The sequence below is a fragment of the Otolemur garnettii genome, unplaced genomic scaffold, assembly GCF_000181295.1.
Source record: "Otolemur garnettii isolate 467f Iridium unplaced genomic scaffold, OtoGar3 scaffold00001, whole genome shotgun sequence".
NCBI classification, from domain to species: Eukaryota; Metazoa; Chordata; class Mammalia; order Primates; family Galagidae; genus Otolemur; species Otolemur garnettii.
The window spans coordinates 8068211-8084179 of record NW_003852396.1 but is presented as its reverse complement, the minus strand read 5'-3'; the positions used below and the strand labels follow the sequence as shown (position 1 = coordinate 8084179).

The window sequence follows — 15969 nt, the reverse complement described above, 5'->3', positions numbered from 1 at the left end:
TGGACTCAAGGGAGACAGCTCAGTCAGACTGAGACTGCTGGGAGTGGTCCCTTTCCTAAGGCTTCCAGGAAAACCTACCTCATTTGCATCACCTCCTCACAAATCTCTATTTCTCCATCTTTAATTCTTATAAAGTCAGAAAAAAAAAAAAGGTTCAGGAAACTAGAGTAAGATCTCCCTTTCTCTCTGTGGGTCTTGGTCAGTCACCAAGTATCAACTCCAAAATAGGGCAGCACCTGTGGCTCAGTGAGTAGGGTGCCAGCCCCATATACCAAGGGTGGCGGGTTCAAACCCGGCCCCGGCCAAACTGCAACAAAAAATAGCCGGGCATTGTGTGGGCGTCTGTAGTCCCAGCTACTTGGGAGGCTGAGGCAGGAGAATTGCCTAAGCCCAGGAGTTGGAGGTTGCCGTGAGCTGTAACTCCACAGCACTCTACCAAGGGCAATAAAGTAAGACGCTGTCTCTTTAAAAAAAAAAAAAAATTAAAATTAATAATCAGATACTTTCAAAAACTTCATTGCTGTTTATTTCCTCTATTGTGTATATGTTTTCATTTCATAAAAGCACTGACATAAACATGTATACTATCTGAATGCCCTTCATGGTTATCCTTGCATGCTAAAATTCTCTTCATGCTTCACATTCAAAATCAAGTGTGATCTCCATTTTAAACCTCTTCTAAAAGACAGCAACTGCTTTTGTATTGTGAACATCTGTTTGCATGTCATTTCTTCCAATCAGGTAAACTTTTCCCAAGGAAAGGAATTCTCTTATTGATTTTCAGCTCTTAAAGTCTCCCTAGTATTATGCTTCACATATATTAGGTATTCAATATATTTTTACTTAAAAAACAAATGTTTTCATCATTATTGCAAATAACTCATCATCTTTTGACTTTGGTATTGGCTTCATATTACTCTTAGCATAATATATACGTAAGTATTTATGGACATATCAGTACAATGTGATGGCAAGATAGTCACTTTCTAATTTTGCTAACAAACATTAGAAAGACATTCTAATATACAATATTTTTAGATAAGCAGTTTAAAGTATTGTGGATGAAAGAAGTGTTCTAAGACCACCATAATAAAAAGTTATGATAAGGGACACAGAAGGACAGCTGAGAGGTGTCTCTCTCCTCATCCCCAACTAAATGTAAACATCAGTCTTCAGCATTATACTTCTCGCCTTGGCTAATTATGAATATTATGATGGATTTACCTGCTTTAGCACCCACTGTAAAGCTTTTTCAAAATAATCTGCAATCCAATTTTTAAGATTATTCCTATATTTAGCAGGCTGATTCCTCAACCAAGATTTTATCAAAGAATTAAGATCTGTTTCTTCATCACTGAAACACAAACAAATAAGAAATAACACAAGAAGAATGTCAATTTATTTTTAGATAAATTTCTGCTCCAATAAACATATGTATATAATACAGTGACTTCTGTATAATACACATATATATAGCTATACATACAAATATATGCCATTTTCTATAGAATATAAACAAATAACTTTCATCTATTTTATTATAAATATATACTAAAGAAGAGCCACAGATCTACAGGTTAGCCTAAAGTAGTCTAAAGCTTTCCTACTCAAAGAGTCTGCTAGAAAATATAGACTCTCAAGTCCTACTGACTCTATTCCTACAAAAGCAAAATCTTCATTTTAACAAGATCCTTGATAATTCAAATGCACATTAGAGTTTAAGATGCACTGTTCCAAACTGTAATGTAGATTTTTAAAAACAGTTTTTTCTCTACCTTATAAAAATCCAACTACCTAAATTTCCACACCACTTTTATTTTATTTTATTTTATTTTTTGAGACAGAGGCTCAAGCTGTCACGCTGGGTAGAGTGCCATGGCATCACAGCTCACAGCAACCTCAAACTCCTGGGCTTAAGCAATTCTCTTGCCTCAGCCTCTCAAGTAGCTGAGACTACCATAACACCCAGCTATTTTTTGGTTGGTGTTGTCATTGTTGTTTGGCAGACCTGGGCCGAATTTGAACCTGCCAGCTCTGGTGTATGTGGCTGGCGCCTTAGCCATTTGAGCTACAGGTACCAAGCCTCCACACCACTTTTAAAGCTTAAATATCTTCCTAAAATAAAATAAAATCCTTTTAGCAAAGCACATAATTATACAAAGCTAATGACTGAAATTAAATATAATTTTCACTTCTTGTTCAAAATTATATTCTACATAATTTTAAAAATTATAGCACAAACAATTCAGATTAATCATTTTGATACAGACAAGGGCTCATGATTTTGTTATGTTTTGCTATTTTCTAGCATTGTTTCAGAGCAACAATTCTGGTAAATACAGTCGTTGAATGTCTCCTTTTGTACTTCCTATTTAGTCTGATATAGAAATGAAAACTAGAAAGATCAAAGGTTAAAAATTAAATCACATTTGATCCTCTCAAAGCTGACAAACCAAAGACTCTAAGTTCCTTCAGAATAAAGACTTTCTTATCAGTGGCATGGCCTCACCACCTATGGAGACTACATGTCTTGGTTTGTCCAAAATAACTCTGGTTCATAACAACTGTCCCAGCAGAATTGATAACACTCTATGTCACTAGTAAAAGGTCTCCGTTTGGCCTATAACATATCAAGTGTTCAACAAATACCTGCTGAAGGAATGAATGAAACCTAAAACTAAAGTATACACTAAACACACAGTAACCAAAAAAGTTAACACATGTTCACATTTTACATGAAACTATACATATATACATTCATTATTCATTCTGCCTCTCACAAACAATACCTGGTTCACCCACAATTTTCAAATCCTAGTTTAGCAACATGTGATCTTTTTTTCTGCTAAATATCTATGTCATTCTGCTTCTATTTATTTCATTTATATTCTATCTTGTATTCTTACACTTGTATGTAGTCTCTTCTACTAGGAAGTAATTTCCAAAAAGACAAGCTCTCTATCAGTGTTAATTTTACTCCTTTCTTGCTCTCTTGCCTAAAGTCCCTAACTTAATAACACATACATATTCAACAAATATTTAAAAATGTAACTGAAAACTTATCTTTGTCCTATTTTTCTCATAAAATTATAGGATTATCTTGAATAAATACAATTGTGAGAATGCTGCTATGAAAGCTACAAAACCCATGTTATATTATTTTTTAATAATTAACATCTCAAAATATCACCTAAAGTTCCTTACTAATGTAAATGTTTCCCACAATACTGTCAAAGAAGTAAGCAATTACATAATTTTAAAGCACAGCTTAAACCAACTTTAATAATACCGTCCGGTGTCTTCAACACCTAAAATGGCTGCAAATGCTCCTGAAAGAGTACGTCAATGTATATAGGCTGATCTAAAATTCTAAAACATAAATTCAAATAAAATAAAATTTTCTTTTAATGTCAAAATATTACTCATTTTGGGAAATGAAACTGGCTCAAAAATCTATACACTGGTTTATGATTACTGTACATGGAACTGAAAATTAGTTTATTATTCATTTTTATTTTTAAGCCTCTTCCAAATATAGTAAAGAAGAAAGAAAACATTGAATGAAAATGTTTTCAATTTATAAAATAAAAATTTTAGACTTAGGATGTATTAAGCTTGAATAACATAAAATTCCATGAATCTAACATTCTATGATTAATATATTACTTCCTACCTTTATATTATTAGTCTCTAGCTCATAATTAATATGTTCTTTTCTCTGAACTCAATAATAATAATAAATAAAAATAATGGAAAAAAGAAGAAAAATTAAATACTTGCTGTTTCACTTAAATAAACAAAATATTTAATAATTATAATATGACTACACTGCTTAAATAATTCAATTGTAATAAAGGAGGAACTCTCTGAATGAACTAAAATCTGACAAAAAAGAAATTACTCATAAATGAGGAAAATAAATATTTACACATCATTTATACTATGCTTATTTTACTTAGCTATGAAACCAGGATGGTAATTGAAGAATACTCCAGTATAATATATATAAATACTGAGCCTTACCTAAGAAAGATCATTCCCATTCTAGATATTGTGGCTGGTGAGGCACAACTTAAATCATGAGTTTCAAATACAAAGTTAACATTTGGGCCAAACTGAATCCTTTCTCCACTGGGCATAGTAAGCAGTCGATTATCATCCAGAACAGAATTCAGAGATTCTATCCACTCGGGATCAATATCGCCATCACAGATAATCCATGAGCTGACGTCTATTTTTAAACCAAAATAATGGAATTAAAATAAAAACACATGCAGTGAGAACAATTAAAAATAAGGAATAAACTACTTATTATTTAGAAGTGATTTCCATATGTGACGTTGAATTAAAAAAAAAAAGTTGAACAAGCTGAAAATTCTCATACGAATTTTTACTACAAATGTGTTAGAGAACCCATGAGCAATCTTGGCTCATTTGGCCCAAGACTCGCTTATAATTCTGTAATAATACTTTATTTATCTATAAACATACAAAATTGGCAATCTCACTAAAGGAAAATGTGGTGCAAGACTTGGGTATTTCTACTCCCATGTGATCTTATAAAATATTCTTCAGACATCTGTCTTCTACCATGGCATGAGAATGTATGAATGCTTGCTTTGTAAAATCTCTTTTAGGAAATACAGAAAATCCAACTTTTAGAGGCCTACATGAAAAATAAAAAATTCACTGCTGTCAAAATTTTTTGATATACAAAAAGGTGACGTCAAAGGGGGAGAAGCAGTGACCAATTTTCAGATACAGTCTTTCCAGGAAATAATCTTTTTTAATCTACCCTTCCTAAAATGAGAATGGTTAAAGTAGCATATGGGCCTTTGAAATCATTCAAAGGGGGAAATGTGACCAATAAAAGTATGAGAAATACATAAAGGTAACATCTGGTAAAGAAACTGCATTGAAATCCCTTCCAAACAATGTCAATTCTTTTGCTCATTGCCTTAGACCAGCAGTTCTCAACCTGTGGGGCAGGACTCACATGAACTGTAGTAAAGGGACACAGCATTAAGAAGGTTGAAAACCACTGCCCTAGGCAAATAACTCTTAATTATCAGCTAGCAAAAAGTAGGGAGTCTCCTCTAGATTTAACCAAAAATTCTCTTAAAAATCAAGTAAAAAAATGTAGAAAAAGTTCATTGTTTTATGACTTAAATTTTCAGTTATCCAATATATTTTATTTAAACTGATGAGTTAATGTTCATACACACTAAATTTAACCCCAAACAAAAATTTGTCATCTTGTTTATTTACAAGGTATTACGATATCAACTCTGCAAAGATTTTATATTTATTCAGCAAATTAATCTAGTTGTAAATTAGAGTTCACCCAACTTACTCGGAGTTTCTACTATATTAAAAATAGTTATAGAGTGTGTTAAGACAAAATGACAGCATGCCTTAACGCCCTCCAAAGTAAAATATCAAACGTACAGTAGTATAGGCAGTTCATGGTCATGTTAAATCTTGATAAGTACAGCATTATAGACAGATTCTATTTTTCTTTAAGAATTATTAAATAAATCAATAAATTATACAGAGACCAACCTTGAGGTTCCCGAACCACTTGACGAGCACTATTTGTCAAAACACCATCGGACCATTCTCTTGTATCCATGTCAATATGGCCTAATAATTGATGTCTAGGCATAGCTTTGGGATTCATAGTATATTGTTTTACTACTTTGCCAATTTTACAAAGTGCCGCCCTTAACATTCTCCAAAGGGTTGATTTGCCAGCACCACTTGGACCAACAATAACAACTCCCATCCTCTGGCGTAATTGTTCGTACAATTCTAAAGCCTTTTTGAGCTGGGGGAAAGAAATAAGTTCACTTATAATTTATAATTATCAATCATACTCAGTTGCACTTTCATTCTACAATTGTTCTATTCCAAACATGTAAATTAGGATTTAGATTTCTTTAGTTGAACATAAAGCCTTAAATAGAATAATACCTAAATAAATCTGAACATATTCACAATGTAATCTTTAAATTCCTCAATACTTATTTAAAAGAAACAAAGGCGATTTCCAAAGTTTGACAATACAAACAATATAGTCACTATTCTCTTTGCTCACTCATTCATCCACTCAAATATAATATATTCATTATTTTACGAACAAGTGAGATTTAAGTTAAATGATAAAAAGATAACTTAAAAGATAAAGGATAAGAACAGTTAATAAGGGATTAAGCAGGAAAAGGAATCAATCCATTATAAGGTATTCTTGACAGTTACCTGATTGGGTATGATTTCATAATTGGCCTCTTCAAAGACCTGCTTTAACGCAGCACTTAGTTCATCATATTCTACTTCTTTAAAGTCAATTCCAGGAAAGACATCTCTAATCAGTGCATCAAAACGGGTACAATCAGCAAATGTGAACTTGGACATCGTGTTAAGCCTCAATGCTTGTACCACAATATGACTTTCATTAACTAGGGAAAAAGTTTAATTTAAAAATTATTTATTATCAATTTAATGTCTATAAAAGTTTTTAAGTATCCTAAAGCCTTCATATGCACTAGTAATCATTAAATGAAGCATTATTACTAACATTTAATTGGCAAGCTTACCTTACTATCTTTTGACCACTGAAAAATAAGTAATACTTATAACTTATAAGAGTTTATACTTATAAGAATTTATAACTCTTTCCCACAGGATTTGAATTCCAGTGTATTAATGAAAAATAAAAGTCATTATTACTTATATTTGTATAGCACTTCACTTTTTATATTGTATGATGTCATCTTTATAACTCTATAAAGTAGGTAAGAAAGTTATCTTACTATTATTATTACAATTTTAGATATGGGAATGTTAAATTTCTAGGGGTTTAAATGACTTCCCTGAGAAAATACAGCAGTTAAGTATTATAGCTAGGATTCAAATCCAGGTAAACTAAGACTAAAAATTAACAAACTGAGCAGCAGTCTGATCAGCCTTGTCTGAAACTGGTTCACAAACTCATTCTTAAACCAAATGCAAATACTAATACCATTGCTATACATTCTTATTTTAAAGGATATCAGTTGATTGGCAATATATATATGCAAAGTCAAAGAAAATATTTTTAGCCTAACACTTCCTTTATAATCACTTAATATTGTGTTTAAGTATACATAAAGGTTTAACTATTCTAGAATTTATCTCAAGCACCAATGTCATGAGCCATCTTGATTTACTGCAGGTATAGTTTAAATATTTGTTAAAAATCATGAAACATAGCTAAAAACAGTAATTTAAGCATTTTACAGATAACTATATCTACTCCGGCTCATACCAACCTAATAATATAGCTAAAGTAGGTTCCATTTTTAAGGTACATACTTTTATCATTTAAAGTTCAAATAGGTTATTTCATGTAGTCTTTTTATCTATGCTGTCTCTTATTCTCAGGCTGTTTTAACTTAGTTTTTAGTAGCAACCTGAAAAGACTGGTTATTTAGGCTTTCCTGAAGGTACACATGCATGACTAGAGGGGAATCATCTATTTTATGTGTGTGAAAAATCATTTATTTTATATGAGCAAAGTGTATATAAATGAGTCCATATTGATCTAAACTAAATAATTTAATAAGCATATAAATAAGGAAGAAAAGACAAATCTTCTCTACAGAAGAATTTCAAATAATATATGCAAAAACTACCCCCTCCCTCAAAGTGAGGACCTTGCCTCCCCTCTCTGAGAGTCAACTAGATTTAGTAACATGCTTCCAAAGAATAAAGCAGGGGAAGTGGAACACAGTAACTTGATGGAGAGAAACCCGGCAAACACCAGCTTAGCCAAGTGACGAAGCTGAACATCACCGTGATGTCATTTGGTTATCATCTACCCATGGTTATTATATGGTAAGGAGGACACTCTGCCTCTGCATTATTCTTTCCAAACATTCATAACCCAGTCTGCCCATGGTATACTACTTGTTGAAAGAGAAAGTCTCCATGTGTTTCTAAGGTTTCTATCCTTCTTTTAAGACTAGACAAATTCTCAGGCTCCATTCTACAACTACCGACTCAGAAATTTTGTGGGTAAAGTTCAATTTTAGCAAGTTGCTAGTGATTTTAATGCACTTTAAGAATAAGTGGACTTTATATGTACAACTATTTAATATTTGTTACACATTTAAAAGTTATTATAAGACATAAGGTAAAAACTAGAGGAAATATGAATAAAGTATGAAATTTAGTCTAAAAATAAGGTATTAAAATTATTTATTAGTTGTATACCATATACCACTATATACCATACTAATGTAAGATGTTAACAATAGGAGAAATTCAGGCAGAGTATGAATTAATACTATTAATTACATTAATTAATACTCTTAATACTATCACTTCTCAGTAAATCTAAAACTGTTCTAAATTAAAGTTTATTTTTTAAAAATAAGTTATTTGGAATAATCAGCTATACCATTCTGTTTAATGCCAGTTTTCTTCAGCTGTCTAAGAAGATTTCCACTTCCTCTCAGAACTGTCTTCAAAGCTCTCAAACCCCAATCATAATGTTGTTGAGGTGTCAAAAGTTCCCTGCAAAAAAAGACATAAAAGTCTTAAAGCATCAAAGAGCCAAAGAAATTATTTTCATCATAACAACCAAAGATATACAGAAAGTAACTAGTGACACACAGAGATGAATACTGAGCTCCCACGTACTCACACAAGGGAGTCATTCACACAAAATTATCCCTCGATAAGCTCTCAAATGTGATTGGTTCTCAAGAATAGACTAAACCTTTCATGAAAGGCTAATTATCTTAATAAAAATACCAAATGACAATTGTCTGTTACCTTTAATAAATCCACCTTACTCTCAATCTCTGACATTGTCTAGGTCCCTACTATCTCACATGGATCAGAATCATACCTTGCCCCAAAGAAACTAAAAGTCAACTTTTATGCTAGAAATAAGACATAGAAAAATTGTGAAAGATTTCTTCCTCCATGGAAGAGTAGCCATCTGGTAAATTAGTTCAATAGCTATAAGAAGTATAATAATATACTTATTAATATTATAATAATATACTTATTATTATACTTATATAGCTAGAATCAGTATAATAAGTATTTTGAAAAAAAAATCTGATCAAGTTAACAATGTTTAAGAACAATGAGTAGTTTTGAGCCAGATGTTTTTATTATTAAAACTGAAATCTTTCATATCAACACTGTAAACACAATAAAACCATCAGTATGAAAATGAGCATAGGTAAATGGGGAAAATGATCATTAATGACTACCATCAATCATTAAAAATGCATAATATAAAAATATTCAAAACAGAAAAACTCACCTAGATAAGTTGAAAATAGCTACCAATTTTCTGCCCAATACTTTCGCATCTTTAAAGCCTTCTGAATATAGAATAACTTCTGCAATAAGCTCATTATCTGGACGAGACATAGCTACTGGCCTGAAAAGCTGTTTGAGATTATCAGGAAGTTTCTGTCTTCCTCCATAACCTTTTCCAGCAGGATTCATAGTGATAAAAATTCCAGAATTAGAATTTATTTCTACCTGAAATATTAATTTTAAATATAGGTATCAAAGATTTGAACTATAAATATAAAATATATTACCAACAAAAATTTAATGTGACATATTACTACACATAAATCTTATGCCTCAACAAAAAGTAACCTCTAATATATTAACCATCTCCTTACTCAACATATAGTAAGTTCCTAAGGAATTATGCTACTTTAAAGAGGTTCTTTAAAAATCATTTTTTTTGGATACTGAAAGTTTAAGAGATAGTAACTAATTTCATTATCCATTCATTCAACATATTTTACGAAAAGCTTTCTTTGCACTAAGCACTTTACCGAGTACACAGAGACAACTCTGAACTAAATTCAGTAATGGCTTATGCCTTTGTGGAGCTCATTATCTATCTAGTGTTAACAGAGAGGCAATCATAATCTGATCAATATTGTGACAGGCAAGAGGTGAATGTGATAAAAGCATCTCATAAGAGCGTTTTCTCAAAGCCCTAAGAATAGAAACTAAATTAGAATGCGAAAACAATGAATGGGGAATTAATAAGTGGAAATATCTAGAGTAAAAAAATCAAGAAATTTAGCTGTAAAGGAAAAAGAAAGAGGAGGAGCTGGGGAAAAGATAAATCAAGGCAAAGTTTGTTTTTAATTATTATTAAGATGGAAAAAATACGATTATTTTTAAAAGCTGATAAGGAATCGGAAGACTGAGAGTAGTATAGCTTAGGGAGTAAGAAAGGGTCTTTGGGAAACATTCTAAAGCATAGGTGGAAAAACTAGTATTGGATGGCAGAAAGGACAACTGTTTCTCTGTAAGAAGAGAAAAGGAAAAAGTGAATGTGTAAGAAAACTAAATTTGAACGGCAAAGAGATAATTCTCATTTAATAATTTCTTCTCTTAAAAAATTAAAAATATAAAATAATTTCTTCTCTTATCTTTGACAAAGAAGAGTTTAAGTGTCATATAAATAACATCCCAACAATATAAAACTGGTCTTACTTTCTTTTTACTAACTTTTGCTACCCCCAAAAATTTGAACTCTGAAATACTGTATTATTATGTATAACAGGATAATTTTATAGTTCTTGTAACTTTCAGTATATTGGCCACTATGCATTATATATATATTTTCTGTATAACAAATTTATAGTCTAATGACATGAATGTATATCACCTATGGGGAGAGGAAAGAGCAGAATAATAGCCAAGTGCTATGGCTTTAACAGTTATATAAAATAGTGATCAAAAACATGTGCTACAGATTTAAACAGACCTACAGACCTGGGTTCAATTCACAGTTCCACTACGTAATCTTACTTATCAAGTTTAGTATCTTCATCCGTAAAGTGCAAAAAAAAAAGAAATAGTACCAAACTCCAAGGATTATGGTAAGGATTAAATGAAACAATTCATTAAAGCACTGTGAACAGTAGTAGCACAGATAACATAATAGCATATATAATATATAATAATATGTTACTAAACTGTATTATTCAACATTGACAGATTAAAGACAAATGATGAAAGTGGGACCAAAAAGGGTAAGAAATCTCAGATACATTTTATAGGTAAAAAAGCATAATACATTGGATGCTGATTAGCAACAAGGGCACAAAGACATAAAGACAGAATATTGCTTGGGAGTAAAGCCAAGACTTATATTTCACTTCTCAAAACTCCCAACATATTCTATACCTCTTTGCCAAGCAGTTCACATATAGTTCTATGATTCTTCAGAGCATCTTGAATTGTCTGGATTTGCATAGACACTGCTGACAGTACAGATTCTTCCAGCCTATTGAATTCATCAAAACAACCCCAGGCCCCACACTTCACCAAACCGACAAATATTCGTCCCATTGACTTCACATCAATGCCCTTAAAAACAATAAAAGTTATATTCATTAAAAAATAATTAAAATCTTCAGTAATAACTCAATATTTAAAAGTACTGATAAAGTAATCATTTCACCCATCCATGCCTTTTTTGCTCTTTTTAAAATAGTAATTAAGTAGCTATTCATTCAAAATCCAGGGTGGTTTCAAGAAATTAACAAAATAATCCACAAACGTAAGACTTTGAGTTACGCTTTAAGTCAAAATATAAATATTACTTATAATGTTTTTAAAATGGTCATTTAAAATGTATTTATCATTTTTCCTTTTATATATTCATCATTCTTCTTCCTAAAAACATTTTTCTACAATGTAACATAAACCTTCATTCTGTATTTAAAATTATTTCTTTGCAATAGTTCTTTAAAAAGTTTCAGGAACATACTATGTGTAAGTTCTCTCCATTTTACTTTTCAACTAAAACAAATTCTATCTCCAAGTAATTTTAAAGTACAGTGATTTTTAGAGTATTTCATATACTAATGAAAACTAATCCAAAGAGTGTATTTCTATATTTATTCACTCTACCTCATCACAATTAAAAACTAAAACTTGTCTTCCGAGAAGTCCACCTAAAGCCTTTACTGATTCAGTTTTTCCAGTTCCAGCAGGTCCATAAGGGTTTCCTCCAAGTCCCATCTTCATGGCTTGAGTCAGAGTTAGGTAGCACTTGTCTGTTAATGGAGTATAAACCAACTTTGGTGCATTTCCCTGTATAAGAGAAACAAAAGTCCAGGTGTTCATGTACAGAGATTCCACTGTATGCATAAAGGCAAAAAACGCAAAAAAGATAGGCAAAATTTTTAACACAAAAAAATCCAAATTTTTTCTTAATACAATTCTTAATAAAAGAACTTTCTAAAGCACAAACTTGATTTATCTTACTTATTTTTTTTAAGAAAGTGCTTCCTTCTATGCTCAATTAGTATATTGCTAGGGTTTTTTTGTTTGTTCTTGTGTTTGTTTTTTTGAGGCAGACTTTCACTTTGTCACCCTTGGTAGAGGACCATGGAGTGATAGCTCACAGCAACTTCATACTCCTGGGCTCAAGTGATCCTCTTGCCTCAATCTCCTGTGTAGCTGAAGACTACAGGCACCCACCACAACACCCGGCTATTTTTAAAGACGAGGTCTCACTCTGGCTCGAGCTGGTCTCAAACCAGTGAGTTCAGACAATCCATCCGCCTGGCCTCCCAAGTGCTAGGATTACAGAGATAAAGCTACTGTGCCCAGCCATATTGCTAGGTTTTAAAATAGTTTCCCAGGTTCTTACTAACAGCACGGAGATGAACCTCTAAAGAAAACAAATTCAAAATTATTATACGATAATCATTCCATTTCATACTTTAAAATTCTTATAAATTATTTCCTTCAGTAAAATGATCTCCACAAATCAGAACTACTTTGGAGATCCCAAAGTGTAATTAATTTGAAAAACTCTCTATGAAATTAATAATTTTAACTTACCAAATAATTTTCAAAATTTCTACTAAACTGTATAGAAGACAGATACCAATACCAGTTGCAATTTACAGGGTTTTTCCTTAAGTTAGGTAGAAATACTTTTGTCTGAAAAAATATTTCCTATTTAACAGAGCCAATTAGAAACTCTCCTGAAATAGGCTTATTAAGAAAATTGTCAACATATTTTAATGATTTATTCATTATGATAGACAAAAGCAAAGAGGCTCGGCGCCTGTAGCTCAGTGGCTAGGGTGCCAGTCACATACACTGGAGCTAGTGGGTTCGAATCCAGCCCAGGCCCACCAAACAACAATGACAACTACAACCAAAAAATAGCCGGGCATTGTGATAGGTACCTATAGTCCCAGCTACTTGGGAGGCTGAGGCAGGAGAATCGCTTAAGCCCAGGAGTTTGAGGTTGCTGTGAAATGTGACACCAGCGCACTCTACCGATGGTGACAAAGTGAGACTATGTCTCAAAAAAAAAAAAATAAAAATCAAAAGGTAAAAAGGAAATAGTTGAGTTTTTTGAGAACAAGTTACATGAACTACATTATTTGTAGAAAATTTGTAGAAATTTTATTCTACAATAAATCACGTAGCAAACAGATTTTAGCACATTTACAACTGCAATAATTTAGGCCACATATCAGGAGGCACAAACTAAATCGCTTCTAATGAGGTTGCCTATATTCTCCTTGGATTAAAGATATATTCAAATTCTACATAAATCCCATTACAGGAAAAGGTATATTTTAGAGAATTCAATACAACACTGGCAATATTTTAACTTTGTTGTAAACAGAATGTTTTATTTTTTTCTTACATGGTACCTTCCTAATTCTTATGAAACAGAAAGAAGACAATAATATAAAAAATTATTGAAAATTACTACTTAAAAATAATTCTTCCATCAGCAAATTTCCTTTAAAGTAGACAGTTTTTAACTGGAAATCACTTCTGCTACATGTCATACCTGATATTCATAAGTATACTGAAGTTCAGAATCCACCATTTGGACATAACATGTGTGATCACCTTTCATATAGAACCTCAGCTGTTTTTTCCAAGCCCAGTCTTCAGTTGTATGAACTTGAACTTGGTTTAGCTGCTTCACCATATCAATATTATGAATAATGTCAAGAATTAGTGCTTTAAGTTTAAGCTCCAGAATGCCGGATTCTGTATACAAATAAAATAATTGGAAAAAATATTAGTCTGTAACTTGTATGCTTTATGATCATGTACACACTGATTCCTGAATGAATTTAAATTGTCATTTCATAACACATAGGGATGGTCTAATAATATGAATCACTTAAGCCAAAGAAATGTCAAATCCAAATAAAAAATAAGAATAATTCTCCATTTAAAAATTAAGGCATCAAAATTCAAAAAGAGAAGAGTCTCAGTTCCTCACCCAAAGAAGGAAGTATGTTCTACTTTGTTTCTCCTTCTGAATGCAGGTGTAAAACCCAGACAATATGCACTGAACTGCTATTTAGAACCCAGAAAGCAGAGAACAGCAGGCAAATTGGAGAAGACCAAAATTAGAAGTACCATCAAACCAGTGGTGAATTTATGTTTTTCTTTATTCCCTGCTTTGGAAAGCTGAGGAGTCAGCAAACTTGAAGATAAAAAAATAGAAATTTATTCCAAACGGAATAAAAAGGAAAACAATTAAAAAAAGAAAGAAAGAAAAAGTCACGTTATGAGAGACTCAGTGAGAAAGGAGAAAGAGTAATGTAGAAAAAAAACTGAAGAAATAATAGCTGAAAACTCCCCAAATGTTGGTGAAAAATGATTCTATAGATTTAAGCTCAAAAAATTCCAAGTAGGATAAATACAAAGAAATCCATGGCCAGATACTTCATAATCAAAATAATGAAAACTAAAAAATGCTGCAAAAGAAAAACACGTCCTTTGTAGAAGAACAGTAATTCACATGACTGTGGAATGCTCATCAGAAAATACACAGGTCAGAAGGAAGTGGATCATTTCAAAATGCTAAAAGAAAAGAACTGTCAACCTGTTATAGCCAGTGAAAAATTTTTCAAAAATAAATGTTAAATAAAGGCATTTGTAGATGAAAAAGCTCTGTGTGAATTTACATGCAGTAAACCTACTCTAAAAGAAAAACTAAAGGAAGTTCTTTAATCAAAAGGGAAATGATACCCAAAGGAAACATTGGGAATTAAAAAAAAAGCAACACAAATGATAAGTATCTAGACATATAAAATAGATTATTCTTCTCGAGTCTTTTAAAATATGTTTGATGATTAAAAGCATTATAACAATCTCATGCAGTTTTCAGTGTGTTTAGATATTTTAAGACAAGTACAACATGAAAAGGAGAGGATAAATTGTCCCTTTAAAGTAGAAAAATTATTGATAAGTATAACATAAAAAGTATGTAAACTGTGATTCCTAGCAAAAGCACTAAAATAGACATTTAGTCCAAAAGATGACAGAAAAGATACCAAGAACTATATATACACACACACAATGGATATACTATCCAGCCATAAAAAAGACGGAGACACCTTTTGGATTAACCTGGATGGAGGTGGAACACATTCTTCTTAATAAAGTATCACAAGAAGGAGAAGCAAGAAGCCAATGTACTCAATTGTAACATGAAGCCAGCAGACAAATGAATACACACTCATACAAGAGAAAAACTCAATGCAATTCAGGATGGGAGGAGGGCAAGAGAGGAGGAGGGAAGGGGACTGGTGTGTTCCCACCCAGTGGACACAATGTGAAGGTACACAGCACACTTCCTGGGTGCGGGGCACAGCACAGAGACCTTACCTAACAAATGCAAACACTGTAACCTAATCGTTTGTACCCTCGCATTAATCTGAAATTTTAAAAAATTCAAATAACCCTGCAAAAAGGGTAAAAAGAGAACATTTTTTCCATACCAGTATTCCCTGGATCTTCAGAACTCGTGTCAACGTTAGTATAGTGCTCTAACTTATTCACCAGTTGTGTTTCAATCTGATGAAGACTATGATCTCTAATAGCATTTTCGACATCTTCAGTGAATTTAATCTGTTCTGCCAAGCACAGTATCTATTG

The 15969-nt window shown here is 32.1% G+C and overlaps 1 protein-coding gene across 1 annotated transcript in view; it reads right to left on the bottom strand.

Annotated features, from left to right (window-relative positions):
- Positions 1–15969, bottom strand: part of DYNC2H1 (dynein cytoplasmic 2 heavy chain 1) — a 267699-nt gene that overhangs the window by 199946 nt on the left and 51784 nt on the right. Inside the window, exons 31-40 of the mRNA XM_023511235.1 lie at positions 15813–15963; positions 13862–14067; positions 11950–12132; positions 11221–11403; positions 9320–9543; positions 8441–8556; positions 6259–6458; positions 5563–5827; positions 4024–4231; positions 1225–1354 (exon numbers count right to left, since the gene is read on the bottom strand). Coding sequence (XP_023367003.1) covers positions 1225–1354; positions 4024–4231; positions 5563–5827; positions 6259–6458; positions 8441–8556; positions 9320–9543; positions 11221–11403; positions 11950–12132; positions 13862–14067; positions 15813–15963 — 1866 coding nt within the window. The remainder of the gene's footprint in view (positions 1–1224; positions 1355–4023; positions 4232–5562; positions 5828–6258; positions 6459–8440; positions 8557–9319; positions 9544–11220; positions 11404–11949; positions 12133–13861; positions 14068–15812; positions 15964–15969) is intronic.